At 38.2% G+C, this 19,493-nt stretch overlaps 1 protein-coding gene across 14 annotated transcripts in view; it reads right to left on the minus strand.

Annotated features, from left to right (window-relative positions):
* Positions 1-19,493, minus strand: part of plekha6 (pleckstrin homology domain containing, family A member 6) — a 91,399-nt gene that overhangs the window by 55,092 nt on the left and 16,814 nt on the right. For 3 of the 14 annotated variants that reach the window (XM_083533999.1, XM_083533998.1, XM_083533990.1), the window contains exon 1: positions 3,849-4,213. The exons of 2 other annotated variants lie outside the window; for them this stretch is intronic. In XM_083533999.1, the coding sequence (XP_083390125.1) occupies positions 3,849-3,886 (38 nt within the window). In that variant the 5' untranslated portion in view covers positions 3,887-4,213. Of the gene's footprint in view, positions 1-3,848; positions 4,243-14,949; positions 15,035-19,493 lie in introns of those variants that run through there. 9 more of the 14 variants (XM_083534003.1, XM_083534001.1, XM_083534000.1 and 6 more) reach the window with 6 other exon arrangements.

Below are 19,493 nucleotides of genomic sequence, written 5' to 3' on the forward strand. Positions count from 1 at the left end.
TTTGGAATCCACTTTCAACCAAATTCAGAGGTTAAATTTGGAATCATCCTTCTTCAATTAGCTTGAAAAAACAAGGCATGTAAAAGCAGCAGACTGTACATCTGAAGAGACTGGAAAATTCCCCATTCATTCCTCCATTAAATCGGCACTAGAGCCTTTAATCTGATGAATAACAGAAGGATGGAAATAGACATCCTCCTCTGAACATGTACTAAACATGATTTATTCAATCAAAGATGTTCACTGATCTATCCCGGATGTTAGCTAAGGAACGATTCGGATTAGTGAGCAGCAAACTGTTACACAAGCCATCTGCTGATGAGCCAGACTAAAAACATAATATAAGTGACTTTTTTTTCCCCAAGGCTACTGTTAAGTTCAAGTGCACTTGAAACTTGAAGGAAGCAACATAATGTTTATACTTTGTGGTTGGTACATGGTCTTCCTTCTCGCAATCTCAGTTTGTGCAAACTAATCTGTACATTTCCACTCCTCTTTCACACCTGCTTTGGTGTATAAACGTTTGCATAACCTTAGAAAATAAGAAAAAGACAAATCGTGTTAGGTTTCACCAAAGTTCCTTCATTATAACAAGCCACAAACATGGTCAAAGAGTCAAAAAAGATTTTTCTCTTATGGAAGATGAAAGTATGAATGCATAAATGCAAGGATTAATATATAAATTATTATGTTTGTTTAACAGTTACTTAATGAAAATGTGGTGTATTTGACCAATTATCCCCATTTTAAACCATAAGGAGCAAATGTATGCATTCATTTTTATCACTCGTGTCTCACCTCTTTATACATAATATAAAATAATATTGGTGCACATGAAAGTTTCACTCCAGAAATAAGATGAAATCAAATGCCTGTATATTAATGATCTGAACTGCACAACATGCAAAGAAAGAGCATCCATTCTCCCAAAAAACATTTAGATAAGAAAGACAGACAGACAGATAGACCACTTTGTCCCAGAGGGAAATTAAAGTGTCAATGCAAACATTTTTTTAATTGTGCAGCCTGTTGCAGGTGATATGAGTGATATGATAATCCAATGGCAATCCTATGGCCAATTATTACACAAAAAAAGTAACAAACAAATCTCAGTTTGTAGAGCTTATATCTTACAAGCATATCAATCTAATCTGAATATTTAAAAAAAAGTTATATACAAGGTACTATATACAAGACTGTAGCAAAAAAGGTCTATGGTAATTTGTTTTACACCCATGATTTCCTGTTCAGGTTCTCAGTCTAAAAATACAGCATTGAATCCAGGAAGTCTAATTTCTAATTTGATTATACTGTATTTTCCTCCTACTGTGAGCAGAAAGAACCCAATTCTGCACTGCTTTACAGTTAGCAGATCATCTGGTTTAAGCAAACACTGACTCCGGGACTGTACTATTCAATTAGCTTGGATGGGCTAAACATGAAAACAAATGTCATCAAGTAGGAGTTGGATCAGAGCCCTGAAGTCAGATTGTACCATCTGCAGATGCTAAGCATTAAAACGTTAATGCAGATTTAAGTGCTCTTTTGATGAGGGAACAATGACTCAGACATAACGAGGCCATGTGGGTGCCTACAGTATGCTCAGAGCGTAATCAGGAAATTAGGCCTTTTTTATAGTTAGCCGAGTTCCAAATTTGAGGATCAGTTCCAGGCTAAGCAAATCGGCAGCGGAGAGATTCTATAAATTTAGCACAGGGGCAGGACATATGTATGCAGAAGGTAAATATCTGCTTGACATCCATTTGAGATGTATTTAGGAAATGTATCACCTCCTGTTCATGCACACCAGACTCTGTTTATCAATCCTTTAATAAAGCTCTGTGTAAATGTTTTCACAAGTTACACCCATCTAATACCCTCCATCAGATTTACATACTGTATGTGCTGGCAATGCAGATTTTCTTCATGCTCGCGAATGTATATGGTACCATTAGAAACACCTTTGAATTGCTCAAATGCTCTCAGAAAGGTGAGAATGACAAAATAATGACAAAATGATGGACGCACGCCTCCTGGACAAGGTGTTAATCTTCCAAAAATGCAGCACAGCCAACGCAGCGTGTCACGTACTAACAGTCACATGCTAACTCTTCCTCCTCTTACATGTTGGAAATTTAAAGTATATTCTTAATTGTCTTAATTTATGGATATTTATCGGACAACTTCCTATCATGTCAAAGACGATAACCTTTATTTATTTATTATTTTTTTAAACAATTGTGTGTGCAATCAAAAATAAGCATGCTGTATACACACCTACTAACACAATCAAATGTGCAGTAACTCGTTAGACTGATGCTAAATAATAAGTGGGATTTCTGTAATGTGAAATAAATGATTTAAAAGATTTCATTAACCAGATATGCAAGTTCTATTTGATTAATACTTGAGTAAAGTGATGGATAGTCGAGTAAAACTTCACCATCCTCGGAAATCCTTTTTTATAAACATTTTTTTAAGTCTTGCACAGATACAAAAACATGCTTACTTTAGCACGTACACACATGCACACACACGTATACACACACACACATACAGAGGGGCATTTAAAAAGCATTCCACAGAACAATACATCTTTTCCTATGGGTGCTAAAGTCAAACTGCGCTATGACTCTCATAAGACAGACTGCGCGGCGTTTTGCCAGCTTGCAGTACCAGGGAGTCTTGTGCCAACACTACAGCACTGTGTTACTACAAATCAACCTACATTTCAACATCTGCCTTCGCCTTAGGACTTCTCCTTCACACACAGGCGTTCATTAAGTGTTCGTTAAAAACAAATCCCAGCAAACATGTCATGCTTGTCTCGTGTAGGTGTGGAAAGACCTGTCCACTTGAGCAACCATAAAAAAAATCCTTTTTACTTCCTGATGACTTCATGAAAGGGCATTCTGGCAGACAGACAGGTGTGTCTAAGTCTGAAGTGTGGCAATCCGGATGTTGTGGCCAGTTATTAAATTCTGTGAACCTCCCAGATTTTGAAACAATAAGATCAGCTATAGAAGCCTGAGCTTTTCAAAAGTCTTCTTGTTGTTAGCTTTTATCAACATTTTTCTCGTTGTGCAATGCATATTGTTCTTAACCTTATTGATGTTAACCTTTTCAAAGACCAAGTGAACTATTATTAAATGAGATACTCCAAGCAGCACTTGATGAGCCAGGAGGCGTCTCTTTTCTATCTGTAACCTGAAGATCACCCTCTACCTGATCTCTGCAAATAACTTGAACAAAGAAACGAGTCCTACTGCATGCTCAAGATCTGAAGACAAAAAAGATGGCATCAGTGTGTCTGTTTTTGAAGCGCTGGCAACAGCAATAGTTAGCTTCTCAGGTGGTTTTTTCAGTACTCAGCAGATTTTCTGTACATGTGGTCCCCAGGTCAAGGGAGTTCAGATCACTTACCTAGGTCCACATTAAGGGCAAACAACATACAGTAGGTTGTCAGAATAACTTTAATTATAACTATAAATACTAATGATTTCGCTTAAGACCTTTCCATTTATGTTCCCCTAACACTTCTAGCTGTTACTGAAAGGAATGCAATTTGATTGGTGTACAAACATTGAAATAGGAGCTGCAGATGGAGAATGGCAGCGAAGCAGAATCACACAGGCATTGACTAGTTATTCATTAACATCACGAAGCCTAAGAAACACGCATTAAATCATAGATCTTTGTTTTACTATCTGCTATACACAAGCCATCTGTTTATATCCCGCACACACGCTCCACATGGTCACCTCTCAGCTCCCATCCAGGCGTGAGAGCCCATAACTCGCTACTACTGAAGCAAGAGCAAGTGTTTACATGAGAAAAACAAGACCTACCGCAAAGCTCCCTCGTCCACCGTCTCCTCTCCTTCCATCGTTATACTTTTTCGACTCGTGCGACTACTGCAAGCTTTTGCCTTTTTTTTCTGTCTCTCTCTTCCTGGCTGCAGAAGGCAAGCCAGGATCCAGAGGCGGGTATGAGTGGAATTGAAACTAAAAAAAAAAGCAAAAGAAATTGCTTCTTTGCGGGTGATATGTCTCCTTTCTCCTGCAGCGGACTTGTGCACGCATATGGATTACATTCTCAGTGGAACAGGCAGCTGCATTTAAGCACTACGGCCGATCCTGCTGTCTTCTTTACAAATACACACACATATGCACACTCTTACACACACATACACACCCTAAGCATGGCCCCAGCCTTCTTGCTTTCCTCCACCCAGGGTTCTCTACTCTAATCATTAACTCCTATAGGGCTGGGCTTCTGATGCTTAACTCCTTCAGCAACCTCCTCTTATTCATGCACAAAGTCACTCAAAAAGATTTCAACCCAGACTCTGTATTAAACCATTCACGTGCCGTGTAGACGTAAATACAGAGAGTTTCAAAGCTAATGAACCGCACAAAGTTGCATAACATCACAACGCATGATTTAAGCTAGGCCCCGGCAGATGGATTGGATTTCTGTGAGGAAAATATTCCCACTCTGAGCAAAATCTATATATCTAAGTGTTCTAGATGCCACAGATTCAGACCCAGTAGTGTGATAGAGCATTGTGTTCAAAACACGTGAATCAGTGCCACTATCTGCATCTGTTTAATGCTTCATATATTACTAACAATGACTGTATTTAGATTGAAATCAACAGTGGGGGTTGACTAAAGCAGGGCTTCATATTCTTTCACGTTTTTTTTTTGTTTTTTGTTTTTTTTACAAAAATGCGATGTGGGTGGGACTTTTTGTTTCTTTTCAGTCACCCAGATATTATTGTTCTTTGCACCAACTTATAGTGAAATTAAAAGCCTTGCCCAGGCAGTACTAAGGATAAATATATGAATGATTAAATTCAGTAAAACTTGTTCATGTTCACATTAAGCATTATGGTCTTTTTTATTTCCCAAGCTTCCTATCTGACTGCTTGCTGCATAAATGCCAAAAACTTTTACAATCCTAGCATCAACCTTACACACGTAACATTTCCGAGTGGGAAAAGAAATCGATTCATACCTGTATTTAAGGTTTTAAACACACTATCTGATCATTCAAAATAATCAATTCTTATTATTCAGTTTAAAAGTTTTATATGATCATTTATTCATCTAACATTCATCTGGAGGAACGTTGTCTAATTTTTACTGTGTACCGTGTACAACTGTGTATAGTAGAAATGACAATAAAAGCCTCTTGACTCTTGACTTGACTTGACTTCATTAGGCATTTTATCCTGGTTAGAGTTTGCATTGGATCCTGGAGTCAATCCCAGGAACAATTAATTCATCACGTGGATTCATTTGGACAGTATGAGGAAACTAGAGACTAGAAACCAGTGCACATGGAGAACTTTTTTACTTTACAAAATGCCCTAAAAAAAGCTTTAAACAATGACCTATCTATATCCTGAATGCGCCATCACTAACTATTCCACACATGTGGGTACTTTCATAAAAGTATAGATGGCCCACACAGTGTGGGGCAGCCTGCTTGTGGCTGCCTGGTGAGTTTTGGTGCACTATTAACTAACCACAGACACAACACTAACTATTCTGTCCGACCAGCCACTGCTCCTCAGCTCCTGCTGTTCAGTTAAACCTCATCATTCAAGAGACACAAGGCTCATGTCTCTGGCCCTCAATGCCAAAGCAATCTCCTCATTGGGATTGCCCCACTATTTATCCTGGCCCTTCACCGCCATGTGCTCAGCATTAACACCAGTGCTACCCTACTTTGTTTTGATAAAGCTTTCTATTCAGTTTGGCATTAAGGGAAGTGTGTTTTCTTTTCTCTACGGGTTTAACTTGTGTAATCCACATTTCTGTATAGACCCTCAGACTCGCCTGACTCAAGTATTCAAACTTATGAGCAAGGGATGAAGTCAAAACAGACTGGAACCTCCCTGAAGCCAGATTTTCTGAAGAATGAACTTAAACACAGAGTTCACTGACTAATTGGACATATCTCTTCTGCTGTAGCAGTATGAGTGCAGGAAAAGTTCACTTCATTTTTCTTACATCCTGATAGAAATTTCTTGAGGTGGCCAGAAATGTAAAATTTGTTAAAAGATTGTGCAAGTCCACAAGTGTCGAGCTTTGTTCCCAGGCCTTGAATGGAACTACGAACAAGTGGAAAATAATATTCTCATAAAAATTAGCTAAATATTTTCACATCCGATATTTGGCAAGTCCTCTGCAGGAGAGAAAACAGCACTTCTTATTCCAATCTCCATCTATCCACTTTCGATAAGTTTAGAGTAGCCTTGAATTTCAGTTTTGACTAACAGCACTAGAATCTGATATGATTTTTCAGTCTCCTGTTGTAGGCCTTGACCTAAGGGTATGATGTGTGCATTCTAAGATGTAGTTCTACTTGTGACTAATTCTTGTCAGCTTTAACCATTTTAGAGAATTCTACCCTGGTTTAATATGTTCAAAAAAAGCTAATACAGTGAATGCAGAACACATACCAGCTCCTTTAAGCACTATGTCTGTGGAATACAAAAGAAGTGGAGTTCAGTGGTTACTTCTCAGAAATGTTAAGAATCCAATCTCAGTGCTGTTATCCAGTTTGAACCTGGGAAGCACATGAAAGATAACCCAATGATGGCCTTTCATCTCGACCACATTCTGCTGCAAAATGACAGCGATGAAATCATCTGAATTTGGAGTGCAACCATTAATGCTGAAAGCATGAGATTATATCTCCTGCATGCTATCACCTTTACAGTCAGGTCACTTTACACAGAAGTACACTTTGTTGTAATTGGTATATTGATCCTTCTGCACCTAAACTCAATCATATTTAATCTGGAATCATCTCCTCTCTAGGCAGTGCCTTCAAACTTTCACCTCCTCCGATATCACCTACTATTTCTCAGGGTCACTGGCATGACTGGAATGTCAACACGCAGATATCCTACCCTTCAGCACAAACACAGACCCTCCACTTCAACGCACACAAACACTCCACAGAAAACACAAAGTGTCTCCCACAGATAAATTCTACCTCACACTTAGGCTGTGCCTGTCAAACTGGGGGAAACAAGTTATATATCATAGTCTGGCCACACAGCAGCCCAAAGAATGAGCCTGAACTTCTCACAACTCCCCACAGTGCTCTTTCCAATGCTCCTTGGCCAATTAAAACATTCCAGCCCAATGGTCTTTGTTTTCACCATGGCCCATTAACTTGTAATTTACCGCTAATCTGTAAACCAAGACGATTTGAAGCACCAGCTGTGCCCTTAAAGTAAAGATGTTGCTTGTTCACCATTATTGCCTGATTCTGTCTACTCAAACAGGCAGAAAAGCCAGGTATGGTTCTGTTTGAACATTTTAATGAGTTTAGCACACAATAAACGTGTAAGCATTTTCAGACTGCCCTAGGCTCAACAGTTGGATCTTATTATCATACAATCTGGATCTTATTATTAGGCGATTTGATCATTTTATGCTAAAACCCATGGCAGGAATTAATTCCAGTGTGCTTTACTGGTCACGTGTAGTAAAAAAAAGGAAAAAAGAAATAGGCAGAATGACAAAAGGTGATGAATGAAATCCTAAATGAGGGGATAAATGAGGGGTTGGCAGTGGTGACCATCCCCTTTAGGGAGAATAAAGTGTAGCAAGTAGTAGCATGCTTAAAGAATGGAAAGAATGTGGGTTATTTGTGGAGGACACGTGGCATGGCTATTAGCTGGACCAAACCGGTGCTGCAAGTGTCGTTAATCCCCTTTATCTTCTAAAAAGCATGAGTGCTAATTTTGGAGTCTCCTGAGACACCGTACTTCAAGGATGATAACGGAGGTGCAGTACATGGGGGCCGCCATAAAAAGCATGAAAGCCCTTCATTTTCTTCCCATCTGTTCTCTGAACAACACAAATGTCCAAGTAGAAACACTCAGGACTTTGCTGACTGAATCATTTCTAAAATGCTTTGTCTCGATTTTTTTCACACAGTCCTCCAGTCTACTTCAAAACACAGTGCATTGGATCGGTTTTAAATCCTTATAACACAAAATAACATGCGCTTAATATTGATGGGAATTGTAGCACATGATTCACTACTTTATCTTCAAAACAAAACTGTGCGCTATCGGCATTTCAGAGATCCACAAAGCTGTTTTTCCACGAGAGGATAACATTGACACCCTGTGGCCATTTAACAGGAGGTGAAGCACCGCTAATATTGACGGGCATGCTATCACATGAGCCACATTCTTTTTTTCGTTTACAAAGCCAGTCAGTAAAATTTAATTAATAATAATTAAGCAACAATATAAAAAAGCAAATATAAAAAAGCCTTTTATTGCATGTTGCATTAAACAAACTTAAACAATGCTTTGCCTTGAAGGTGAGTGCTTTATGATTGGCAACTCATTACAAGCTGCTAGGATGTTGTGATGTGTTGCTTTCCACACCGTGTCTGTGTACATGTATGCGTGCGTGTTCACATCTGTGCTTCAAAGCATGTGTGTTTTAAACAGGGTGTCAACACCTGCCTGACATCCGGTGCATTGAGACAAAGGTAGGATTCTATCTTTGGGATGCATCATCAGCCAGGCATTTCGCTGGAGTTCTGCTCCTCCTAATGCCTCAAGCTAGGCACATAGAGATATGTTTAACGTGCTTGGACAAGTCAGTTATCCGTAACTCAGTGCGTAGAAGTTGGTCCTATGCTTCTAGGATGAACTTCCCTTAAACAAATCCTGTTGTTTGGTTAAACCACAAAAGTACTCAGATAAGACTAAAAAGGAATTTGCAAGTCAAGCTGACTTTACTGTCATCCTGTTGTTGTACAAACATACATTGGGACAAGATATTTTGTCTCTAAGACTATGATGCAACATCCATCTTTGACTTAGCATCAGGGTTAAAGATATATTTTCACACAAAGGTTAATATGGAACGTCTAGAATTTATGACGCGTGATAATGTTACTGACACAGTTTCTCTTTACAATTTGAAAACAGTCACGGTCATAATCCTGACCATGACTTGACTGTAACTGTGATGATGTTTATGTTCCTCTTAAATCAGCAAACAGAATTTACTATTGCTCTCTATATGGCTGAAAAACATGGAATGCTTGATATTTGATACGGAAGGAAAACGGCAGATTTTCTTCAGCGTATCATGATCAATGTTTGCTCGATATAAACAAACAATTTTCTGTTCCAATTATATTTCTACTGTAAGACCTTGTTCATGTGGCAAGTAAAGAAAAAAAACCTGGTTGTTGATTATTTTTAAATGAATAGAGTATCATTCAAATTATATATTATGATTTGCCAGTGATTATTATTTTTAATTAACTAAAGAAAAAATTTTTTTATGATTTTATTAATCGTTACATGATTCTGCTCATTTATTTGGACATAAATGATTTTCTCCAATATCTAAAAAATATTATTAGAACTGAATAGTGAAAGAGTACATTTACAAGATCACAAACTATTCTAAGTATAAGTAAATGTACGCATACAAATAACAAACATTTTTGGTATTCATCATGAATGAATGGTATTTTTGGTGTTTATTTGGTATTCACTATGTTTTAGGCCTTCTCTAAACATAATCTCTACATGAGAGTAGGTGGCAGCTTAGTGGTTAAATTCTTGGACTCTAATCAGAAGCTCACAAGTTAAAATCTAAAAAGCGCCACCAAGCTGCCAATGTTGGGGCTCTTAAACAAGGTTCTTAACCCTCCAATGCTCAGTTATAAGTCGCTCTGTATAAGGGTTTCTGTCAAATGCTATAAATAAGCATAATCTCATTTGCTTAACAACATAAATAGTTCTGCATGTTCTGTATGTTTTTTTAAGCACTTTTTACATGCAGATTTGAACTTCCTATATTTCTGACACCAGTGCGTGGAAGTTTTTTCTTTTATCTCCATATCAATATGACTGAAATTGAGTCACCAATTCAGTTACTCATAAAAGCTCGCTCTGATGTCGAAAGACAGTTTCATGTGTCACTCATAGAAACTGAAACTTGCTTTGTTACTATGCAACTAGGATGGAAAAGAAATGTTATGTCTCCTGCAGCTTCAGCTTCCTCTGACTCTGCTTGTGTGTTTAGCTAATAAAGAACAAATCTGCATTTTCTGGCCTGCCACAAACTCACTTTACTTCTATCTGTCCAGTTGATTATGCAATCACACATTAGCATCCCATATTTTCTACTGAACCTACATATGACAAATATAAACTCTAAAACTGTAAAAATTCACACGAGTCAACATGCTCCAATTAATGGTTTCATTATGCCAAATTGAAACATTCATCATTGTACCTGATAAATATATATCTGCCCATCCATCATTTCCTCTTCATGAAGGAGTGTGGGGTGATGGTAGGGAAGCAGTGAAGTAGGCTGAAGCCTGTAATTTGGTCTGGGTGTGGTTAAATAAGCTATGGCCAGTAAACACGTGGCTCCTTCTAATGACGTACTGTATGCCATTATAACATTGACTTGCTCATTGTTACCCGACACTAGTAGCAATGATCATGTAAATCCATTATGGTATACATCAGAATCTCTTCTTCTTAGACCTCTTCTATAAGTCCATTTTAACTTGGTTCCCATATTTTTGAAAACTCAATGATGATCTAAATTGTTTACAATTCTAAAGAACAGAAACAATATGCATAATATTAAAACTGCCAAAAGCAAAAGCTTCATAGACACCCTGCTGCACTTGTACGATGTTGTTATTAGGATTATTCTTAATAATAGTTGTATTTTTATTATAGTACTTTAACACGGTAATCTATGGCAGCCCAAAGAATGCTTAGCATATAGAAGCTATGGTTAGATTTTAGACCAAACATTTTCAGACCAAAATTCGTGCTCAAGTGAATGACCAGAACTTGAGTGAGTCCAAGAGTTTTGCTTGGATGCTATAAGTAAATTACACAACAAAGTTTAAAAAAACGGGAAGTGGAACCATTTCTCAGCACTGCGTTTATGTACTGACTTGAAAAATGACCAGGTGGTAATTAACAAGCTTCATATTTGCAGCTTGAAAATGTTACTGAAAACAGTAAATGAAAAACAAATTGATAATGTTAATATCAAATGTATTATCAATTGGGAGCAATTGCTGATGGTCCTATTTTGGTGTTTGTCCATCACTAAGGGGTGAAGCCAGAAGGTTTTCAGAATTTTATGACACCTATATAGTGAAAATGACCATAACTAAAACATCTGTTATAATTCAATAATGGTTAAGTACACTTCAGATTCCTTAGATTTAAACAAATTACAAGCCCCCTATTTGGCCTTCTGCATTAATTAAGAATCTCAAAATTTCTGTGATAGGATACTTGAAAAAGGCCATGTGGACAAGGTGGTGCTTCAGTACAATACTGATAATGCCTGAGGCAGAGCCTCTTAAAAACAGAGATCCTGGCAGTGTGGAGAAGCCAAACAAGCATCTAGTGAATGTGTGTATAAATTACTCTTGCAGGCAAGGGCTTTTCTGGGAAGGAGTGTCCCAGTGAAAGCAGTCTAGCACCAACACAGATACACAAAGACACACAGCAAAAAGCCCCTCAGTCACAGAGGACAAGCAATGTATTCTTCTCCCTGAAAGCACCCATCATCACCATCTCTCTGTTTACCTCAGCCAACCAGCTGGCAGTGCCAAGTCTGGCCATTCAGCTGCCAGTTAACCAGCCTCATAGTCATCTATACCACTCGTGTTTGGGCCATTTTCAGACTGATCTGGAAACATTTAACATTAATTAATTTTTGATGTACAATGGATATCAATTTTTAAACACATCTGGAGGTTTTTGAAATGTAAAAAAAATAAAACCAAAATAAATCATGTCAGAAGGGTTTCTACCTTCAACCTGAAATTGCAAGAAGCCCAAACATGTTCCAGCATGACATCCCAACATCCCAGGATGGGCAGTATTTATGATACATGTATTTCAAGTATAAAATAGAACATTGCAATTTGTGTTTGATAGGGTTGATGAAAATGGCTTCATATTTTTTATTCAAATACTTTTGTATTTTTTAAATACTGAAAAAAACTTTGTAAGAAGTAAAAATGCGACCTCTGATTAGTGCCGACTCAGTAATTTGCCCAGACTTGTTGAGATCTTAACAGAAAATTGATCTATATGGAAGAAGGTGGTCAAGGTAAGAAATGTGCAGGCTGGCAGCTTTCAAATAGGTGTCCAGTGGTTGATAAATAAATATTTGATTGCCGAATATTGTACCCTAATTGAAGTAGCTGTTTAGTAGGATCATGATTTTGCATACCACTGCATGAACAATGCCTGACTTACAATATATTGTATTTATGATTAACAATCAAATGATTCATTCGTTAGAAGCTAGTTGCTATGAATGCAGGTGGCATCAGTTGTTTACTTATGAATGACTTTTTTGTGATTGGGTCAGTGTTGCTGATGCAAAGGAGCCCTTCATTACCAAACACCAAGTAACTAAATTAGGATACAATTATGATTCATTCGCAAAATGTGAGTTCACACAGACATTGTATGTGAATATTTGATTTCTTAACAGGTTGCATATGTCAGATTTATTGCGTGATTCGACCAGAGAAAAGCTGTTGCTATCAAACACTGTTTACAGTGTAATGGTGAGGGGATCCATCAAAAGGCCAACTGATAGAAGGTTTGCGATGAAATGTCTTGTAAAATAATTTTTTTGTATTTTTAAAATACTAAAATACAGTAGTTTATTTTGATACATGGTGTGGCTGCTGTAACTTGCAGTTTATTTTGATACAGTTAAAGTTAAGGTATTTGGTATTTTATTAGAAAATATATTTTGATGTATCTTTGCACAACCCTGCCAACATCTCTAATGATAAAAAAGTCTATGAAGACATAGTTGGGTTGGTTTGAATGCACTCAAGCTGCCTACACATAGCCCTGAAATGTTACCCCACTGAGCACCTTTAGAATAAGTTGCCCTCATGATCTGATATCAGTGCCTGATCTTACTAATGCTTATTAATGCTGAATGAGCCACATAATGTTGACATCATGACACGGTGTAGAATCTAGAAAATGACATAATAGTGCCAGGGTCCCTGATTTTGTGTGGAGCTTTGCATGTTCTTCACATTGTCCATTTACTCCAAGTTTTCAGGGTTCCTCCCACCTCTCAAAAAAGGTGATATGATTCTAGATGGTAATTTTCTCAAATGCTCCTTTATGCCAATCACTTTTATCCAGAGGCCTGGGATAGCCCAATACATGGTAATAAACCGCCAGGTCACAGCATCAAGAAAACCAAAATTGCTACCTTGGATTATGTGTAATAGTTAGCAATCTGAAGCCTGGTTGGACCGTGAAAGTGTTTAATGGTTGACAATTTTCTCTTGCCACAAAATTCCTGGCCAATAACAAAGAAATGTGAATTTACTGAGGCTGCAATGACAGAAGTGTTAGTCTCATAACCTGGAAATCTTAAATCCAGTCCTCAAAGGTGCACTTGGAAACCTGGTGCAAATATCTGATTGACAAAATGAGTCACCAGAAAGGAAATTATTAATGTCCCTGTGGGCAAAACATGATGTCTATACGATGATTTGTCTTTTTGTAAATTACCAGCTGGATTGTTGGGAATTTTATCCTGGTCTTTCCCCAAGGTAAGCAGTAAGAGCAACTGGCTCTTATTAACAGAGAAACAGCAGTGCCTCAAGTCTTAATAAAAACAGTCCACTCGGTAGTGCACTTAGATGTTTGGATCGTACTATATGATAAAAACACATCTAATATATAATAAATACAAACACTTTGCAGTAGGGCCATTAGCTTCTCTGAAGCTGCATTTATTTTTTCTGTGGAGGTTTCTTTCACGAAGAACACGAGAAGGTGCCTATGGACATCATGCCTATAGCACATTACAGCTCACAGGCATTTACCATCATGTTTCAGCAACAGCACTGCTTATATTCTTTTGGAGTAATGAAGTAGAGGTCTGTCATTTGCTGTACCGCTCCTACTTTCTGCCTCTTTCTATGGCTAATAACCATCTGCCCACTACCAATTAGCATCCTATCATTTTAAGCAAACTAAATATAACAAACACAAGCAGCTCTAAATGTGACACTCCATCATGATTTAGAGATCCATAAAAATTAAGATTATGAGTGTGTATAATTGCAGAAAAAAACCCCATTGTTTTGTGCTAATTACAGGTTTAAAAGCAGGCTGCGGGGAATGATACAGCACTGCTGATTTTGGCAAACTCTTCATGAATGGTTGTTCTCAGCATCAGAGCATCTTCATTACAAGTCTGTACACCTGGCTGCCCTGCTTGGGGTTGTATGACTCAAATAAATCATCTGCATCATGCAGTAGACCTGTGATGAGTTCTGTGATTATGCTGTGTGATTCAACTGTTCAGACCCAACATAAGAGATAACAGCAGATACCGTAGTTCTCTCAGTTCTAGAGCTAAAGAGACACCTTCTGTTTTTACAAGATGCTTCTCAGGTGATATCATTTGCTCAAGCCAATCCAGGCTTTGAGGCACCCCAAGGCAGTCTGTGGTTTAGCGTTTTTGTTCTGCTCCTGCCCCCGACATACCTAAGTTATGCAGTCAGTGTGTGTCCCTGAAGGCTCTGACTACCTGGTCCAGGTGATTTCCAGGCAAAAATAGGAGCAAATTTGGAGCAAATATTAGAATTGTGAAACTGTATTATTCTAAAGACGCTCAGGCTGTGACAGTGAAGCAAACTGTAAAGCGAATCGCTAATTTACTATGGAGTTTTACTGATGGAATGAAAACAAATCTCTGTCTAGACCTCCCACAAAATTCAAACACAGTGCATGAGAGGAAACAGAATAAAGTGTTCCATGAATAAAAGCAACTAGTACTAGTTAGTAACGAAAAAAGTACTTGGCCTTTATCTTTCTTTCCTTCTAAAAGCCAAAGAAAGATCTCCTACCTTTAAGAAAGTCCTTCAGTGCATTCACGATGTAGTTTCTTGTCTGTCCCCCTCTCTTCCTGCATGAGAATATGGTGTAGCTCGACTAAAGGAGGTGGGAGTGGAGGTAAGGAGAGAGAGAGAGAGAGAGAGAGAGAGAGAGAGAGAGAGAGAGAGAAAAAGAGAGAGAGAGAGAGAGAGAGATAGAGAGAGAGAGAGAGAGAGAGAGAGAGAGAGAGAGAGAGAGAGAGAGAGAGTAAAAAAAGAAAAAAAGAGAGAATGGGTAAGCAAGCAGAAGAATCGAAAGCAGAGAAGGAGAAACATGAAACCACCAATGGCCCTCAAACAATCAATCCCCCCCCCTTTTCCTCTCTCTTTCCCGCTATTTTTCTCCTTCTAGTCTCCAGACTGGGGACAGTCAGATTTGTTTCAGTCTGGATTTAGAGCAAAACTAGGAAATTTGATGAGTGGTAAACATGTAGCCGCAAAGACTACGAGTAAAAAATATGGCCCGTGAAATTAGGTTCCTTTTTTAAAATGCACAGGAAATTACAAGCAGGGCTGTGGTGCTTTTTATTATTCCAACCTCAAGTTCATCCAAAACAAGCATACAAAAACTACCAATGCTGACTAACACAGAGAGAGAGAGAGAGAGAGAGAGAGAGAGAGAGAGAGAGAGAGAGAGAGAGAGAGAGAGAGAGAGAGAGAGAGAGAGCTGAACACAGGTGGATGGAAACAAGTGTTGCTTAAGTCCATGGGAATGTTATTTGTTTGTCATGGCACAATAAGTGACAGTTACACCACAGTTCACTCTGTAGTATTTTCTTTTTTTTTTTCTTTGTTTGCATGCCATGACATGAATTTGCGATAAACACAGAGGTTTAGTTAAAACAAAATCCTACACACACCCAGGTTGTTTTCTATGAATGTGAGAGGTCAAAATATTAGACTGGAATATGTTTACAAAATCAACCTGGTCATGTGATGCTAATGGATGATAAAAAAACGCTTGGCTTTATATTAAGATCAAAACAAAAACTCACAAAAATTGAGTACATCCCTCACAACCATTTCAATATCTTCTCAAGGGACAATGCTATTGAAATGACACTTGGATATATTTTAAAGTAGTCAATGTGCAGCTTGTCTAGCAGTAGAGATTTACTGTCCTCAACATACAGCCATTATTGGCAACAAAAATTAAGTACACCTTGAGCAATAACAGCTGTACATTGTGTAACCATGCAAAGCCACATGTCCCATGTTCATGTTTTTGTCTGCTTGACAGGACCATACAAATTTATGTATCTTGAATTAGAGCAGTTAAAAATGTGGTGCTTTGAGTACAATTCTCTCACACTGACCACTGGATGTTCAACATGGCACCTCATGGCAAAGAACTCTGGAGGATTTAGGAATTAGAATTGTTACTCTACACAAAGTTGGCCTAGGCTATAGAAGATTGCTAACACCTTAAAACTGTGTTACAGTACAGTGGCCAGGGTCATACAGAGGTTTTCTAAGACGGGTGCATGAGTGCTGCAGCATCGCTTTAGAGGTTGCAGAAGCGGAAGGTCCACTTGTCAGTGCTCAGATCATACGCTGCCGGACACAGCAACAAGTCGGTTTGCATGTCCGTCATCCCAGAAAGAAGACTCTTCTGAAGCTGACTCAGAAGAAATACCACAAACAGTATGCTGAAGACAAACTGTCCAAGAGCATGAATTACTGGAACCATGTCCTGTGGTCTGATGAGACTAAGATAAACTTTTTCGGCTCAGATGATATCCAGCATGTGTGGTTACACAAAAAATTGTGTCTTGCCCACAGTCAAACAAGGTGGTGGTAGTGTCATGCTCTGGGGCTGCATGAGTGCTGATGGTACTGGGGAGCTACGGTTTATTGAGGAAAACATGGATTCCAACTTGTACTGACATTCTGAAGAAGAGCATGACGCCCTCCCTTTAGCAACTGGGCCGACAGTTTTCCAACATAATAACAACCCCCAAACACACAAGATGACAACTACCTTGCTGAGGGTGAAGGTGAAGTGGAAGGATTGGCCAAGTATGTCACCAGACCTGAACCCTATTGAGCATCCTCAAGAGGAAGGTGGAAAAGCGTCATGTGTCTAACATCCAGCAACTCCGTGATGTCATTATAAAGGAGTGGAAGAGGATCCCAGCAACAATCCCATGTTCAGGAGGATTAAGGCAGTGTTAGATAACAATGGTGCTCACACTGAATACTGACACTTTAAACACCGTTTGGACATGTTTACTTAGTTTGTACTTAATTGTGTTGACAGCTATTTTGACAATAATGGCCGTATGTTAAGTTCTTTTCAGAGGACAGTAAATATGTACTGCTATACAAACTGTCTATTGACTACTCTATCATTTTTGTATTAAAAAAGTTTAATTTCTATAGTATTTTACCTTGAGAAGAAATGCTAAAATGGTTGCTGAAATGTGAGGGATGTACTAACTTTTGTGAGATACTGTACTGTACAATGCACCAATATTAAAAAGGATTTATCAAAATGGACAGTTATTCCTGGAGGCATGCATGTAATTAGTGGTAAATACTGAAAAGCCTCTGTGGAACTTTATTAGTTTATTATCACACATCCACAGCCTGAACCACCTGAGGCCAGGCTTCTGCATTTGTTTACATGTCTAGGCTTTCATGAGTCAAAGGTTAAGTGTTGACAGGCCACCTAGTACCAACTTCTGGCCACTGCAGGAAGCAAAACACATCCACAATGCAACCATACAGATGTGCAGATCTACTCCAAAAAGAACTTGTGGCTTTGGCTTGCAGTAAAACATCTAAAAGTGTAAAACACACATGCTGATTTCTTGTATCAAGTTTATACATTATCTCATGAGACCATGCTCATTTTCCAACTGAATTTAGTACTTGTTTAATACTGTTAATATATGATCATAACAATATACATTAAGCTGGCCAGCTTTGAATAGATTTATTATGGGTAAAAACTGGGGCTGAAATGATTTCTCGAGTAACTCGAGTAATTTGAAAATCAAATTATTTGCCTCGATGCTTCGTTTACTCCATTTAACTACACACGGTAATTTTTATTTATATATTTTTATTTGCATTTTGATGTAATATGGCAATTAAATGCACTAAATGGTATTTTTACAGATATTCTTGTGTTTCTAAAAAAGAAACAAATGACTTGTCCATTTTAAGAAACCCGTCTTATTTCCTCTTGTATAAATTAAATAATTGTTTTCACTTAAAAAGAAAAAGTGCTTTCTATCCGATTAATCGTAGGAATAATCGGGAGAATACATAATTACTTAAATAATCAACAGCTTTAGCCTAAGTTAAAACACTTATAAAACACAGATGTAAAAGAACTAGTGCAACTCTTTCTGTATTTGCAAAAGGTATATGCTCATTTGTCTTTTTACTCTGCACTTCCACACTCTCTGCTACCTGACTCTGGGGGAGCAGACCCTTAAATATGAACACAAAGACGTCTTTCTTCAGCCAGCAGGCGTTCGGGTCTGCAGTGTTGATATAATGCTATATCTACAGAGATACATGCCGCAGGGAAAAGGAGAGTGACAGACAGACAGACAAACAGACAGAAAGTAGTGCTGGCAGATAACTTGTGAGGGGAAAACAGTTTAAAGCAATAAAAAAAAAATAAAAAACGCATGAAAAATAAGATCCTACAGCATAAACATCATAAACTAGCAGTAACCAGTACAAACCTGTCTGAATCAGCATAAACTGTAGAACTGAAAAAAGTTTAATCTGTTTTAGGCAGAGAGAAAAAGATGGAGTGTGATAGAGTCATCAAGACACAGACAGAATTTGTGGAGATAAAATAACAATATAATACTTAGGGAAAAGAGAAAGAGAGAGTGAGAGAGAAAGAAACTGGTGGAAAAAGAGACAGAAACATTAAAAAAGAGAGATAAACAGACAGAGAAACAAAGAAAGACAGGCAGAGAGGCACAGTAAGAAAGAAAGACATAAAAAGAATAAGAGAGGCCGAGACAAAGGAGATTAAAGAAGACTGAGATTGAGACAGATTGTGCTGGTGAGAGACAGATAGAGTGAGAGGGAGAAAGAGGTAGACAGAAATTCAGAGATAGACAAAGATTGAAGGTGAAAGAGATAAGCAGAGAGATACGACAGAGAAGTCTCAGGGAGATCACGACAGAGAAGTAGACTGAGCTAGAGGAAAAAAGCAATGTTTCTAACATATAGACAGATAGACAGAGAGAAAAAGAGAGATTTGGAGATGAGGAAGAGAAATACAGTGTTTGTGAGAGAGAGAGAGAGAGAGAGAGAGAGAGAGAGAGAGAGAGAGAGAGAGAGAGAGAGAGAGTGTCAAACAGAGTGTCATGCCATCATCTAATGTCGCTCCACAAAGACTATTTGACGAGTAAACTGACCAGCTGTTCACTGATTATTATCCAGAAACATGAGAACTCACTGTACTACGCTTAAACACAAACAGCACGGAAAAACTAATCAGTTCCCAGCGTCTCAAGCAAATACGGCCCCTGGCATTTCAATAT

This window comes from Silurus aristotelis (assembly GCF_946808225.1).
Source record: "Silurus aristotelis genome assembly, chromosome: 28".
In the NCBI taxonomy this organism is placed as follows: Eukaryota; Metazoa; Chordata; class Actinopteri; order Siluriformes; family Siluridae; genus Silurus; species Silurus aristotelis.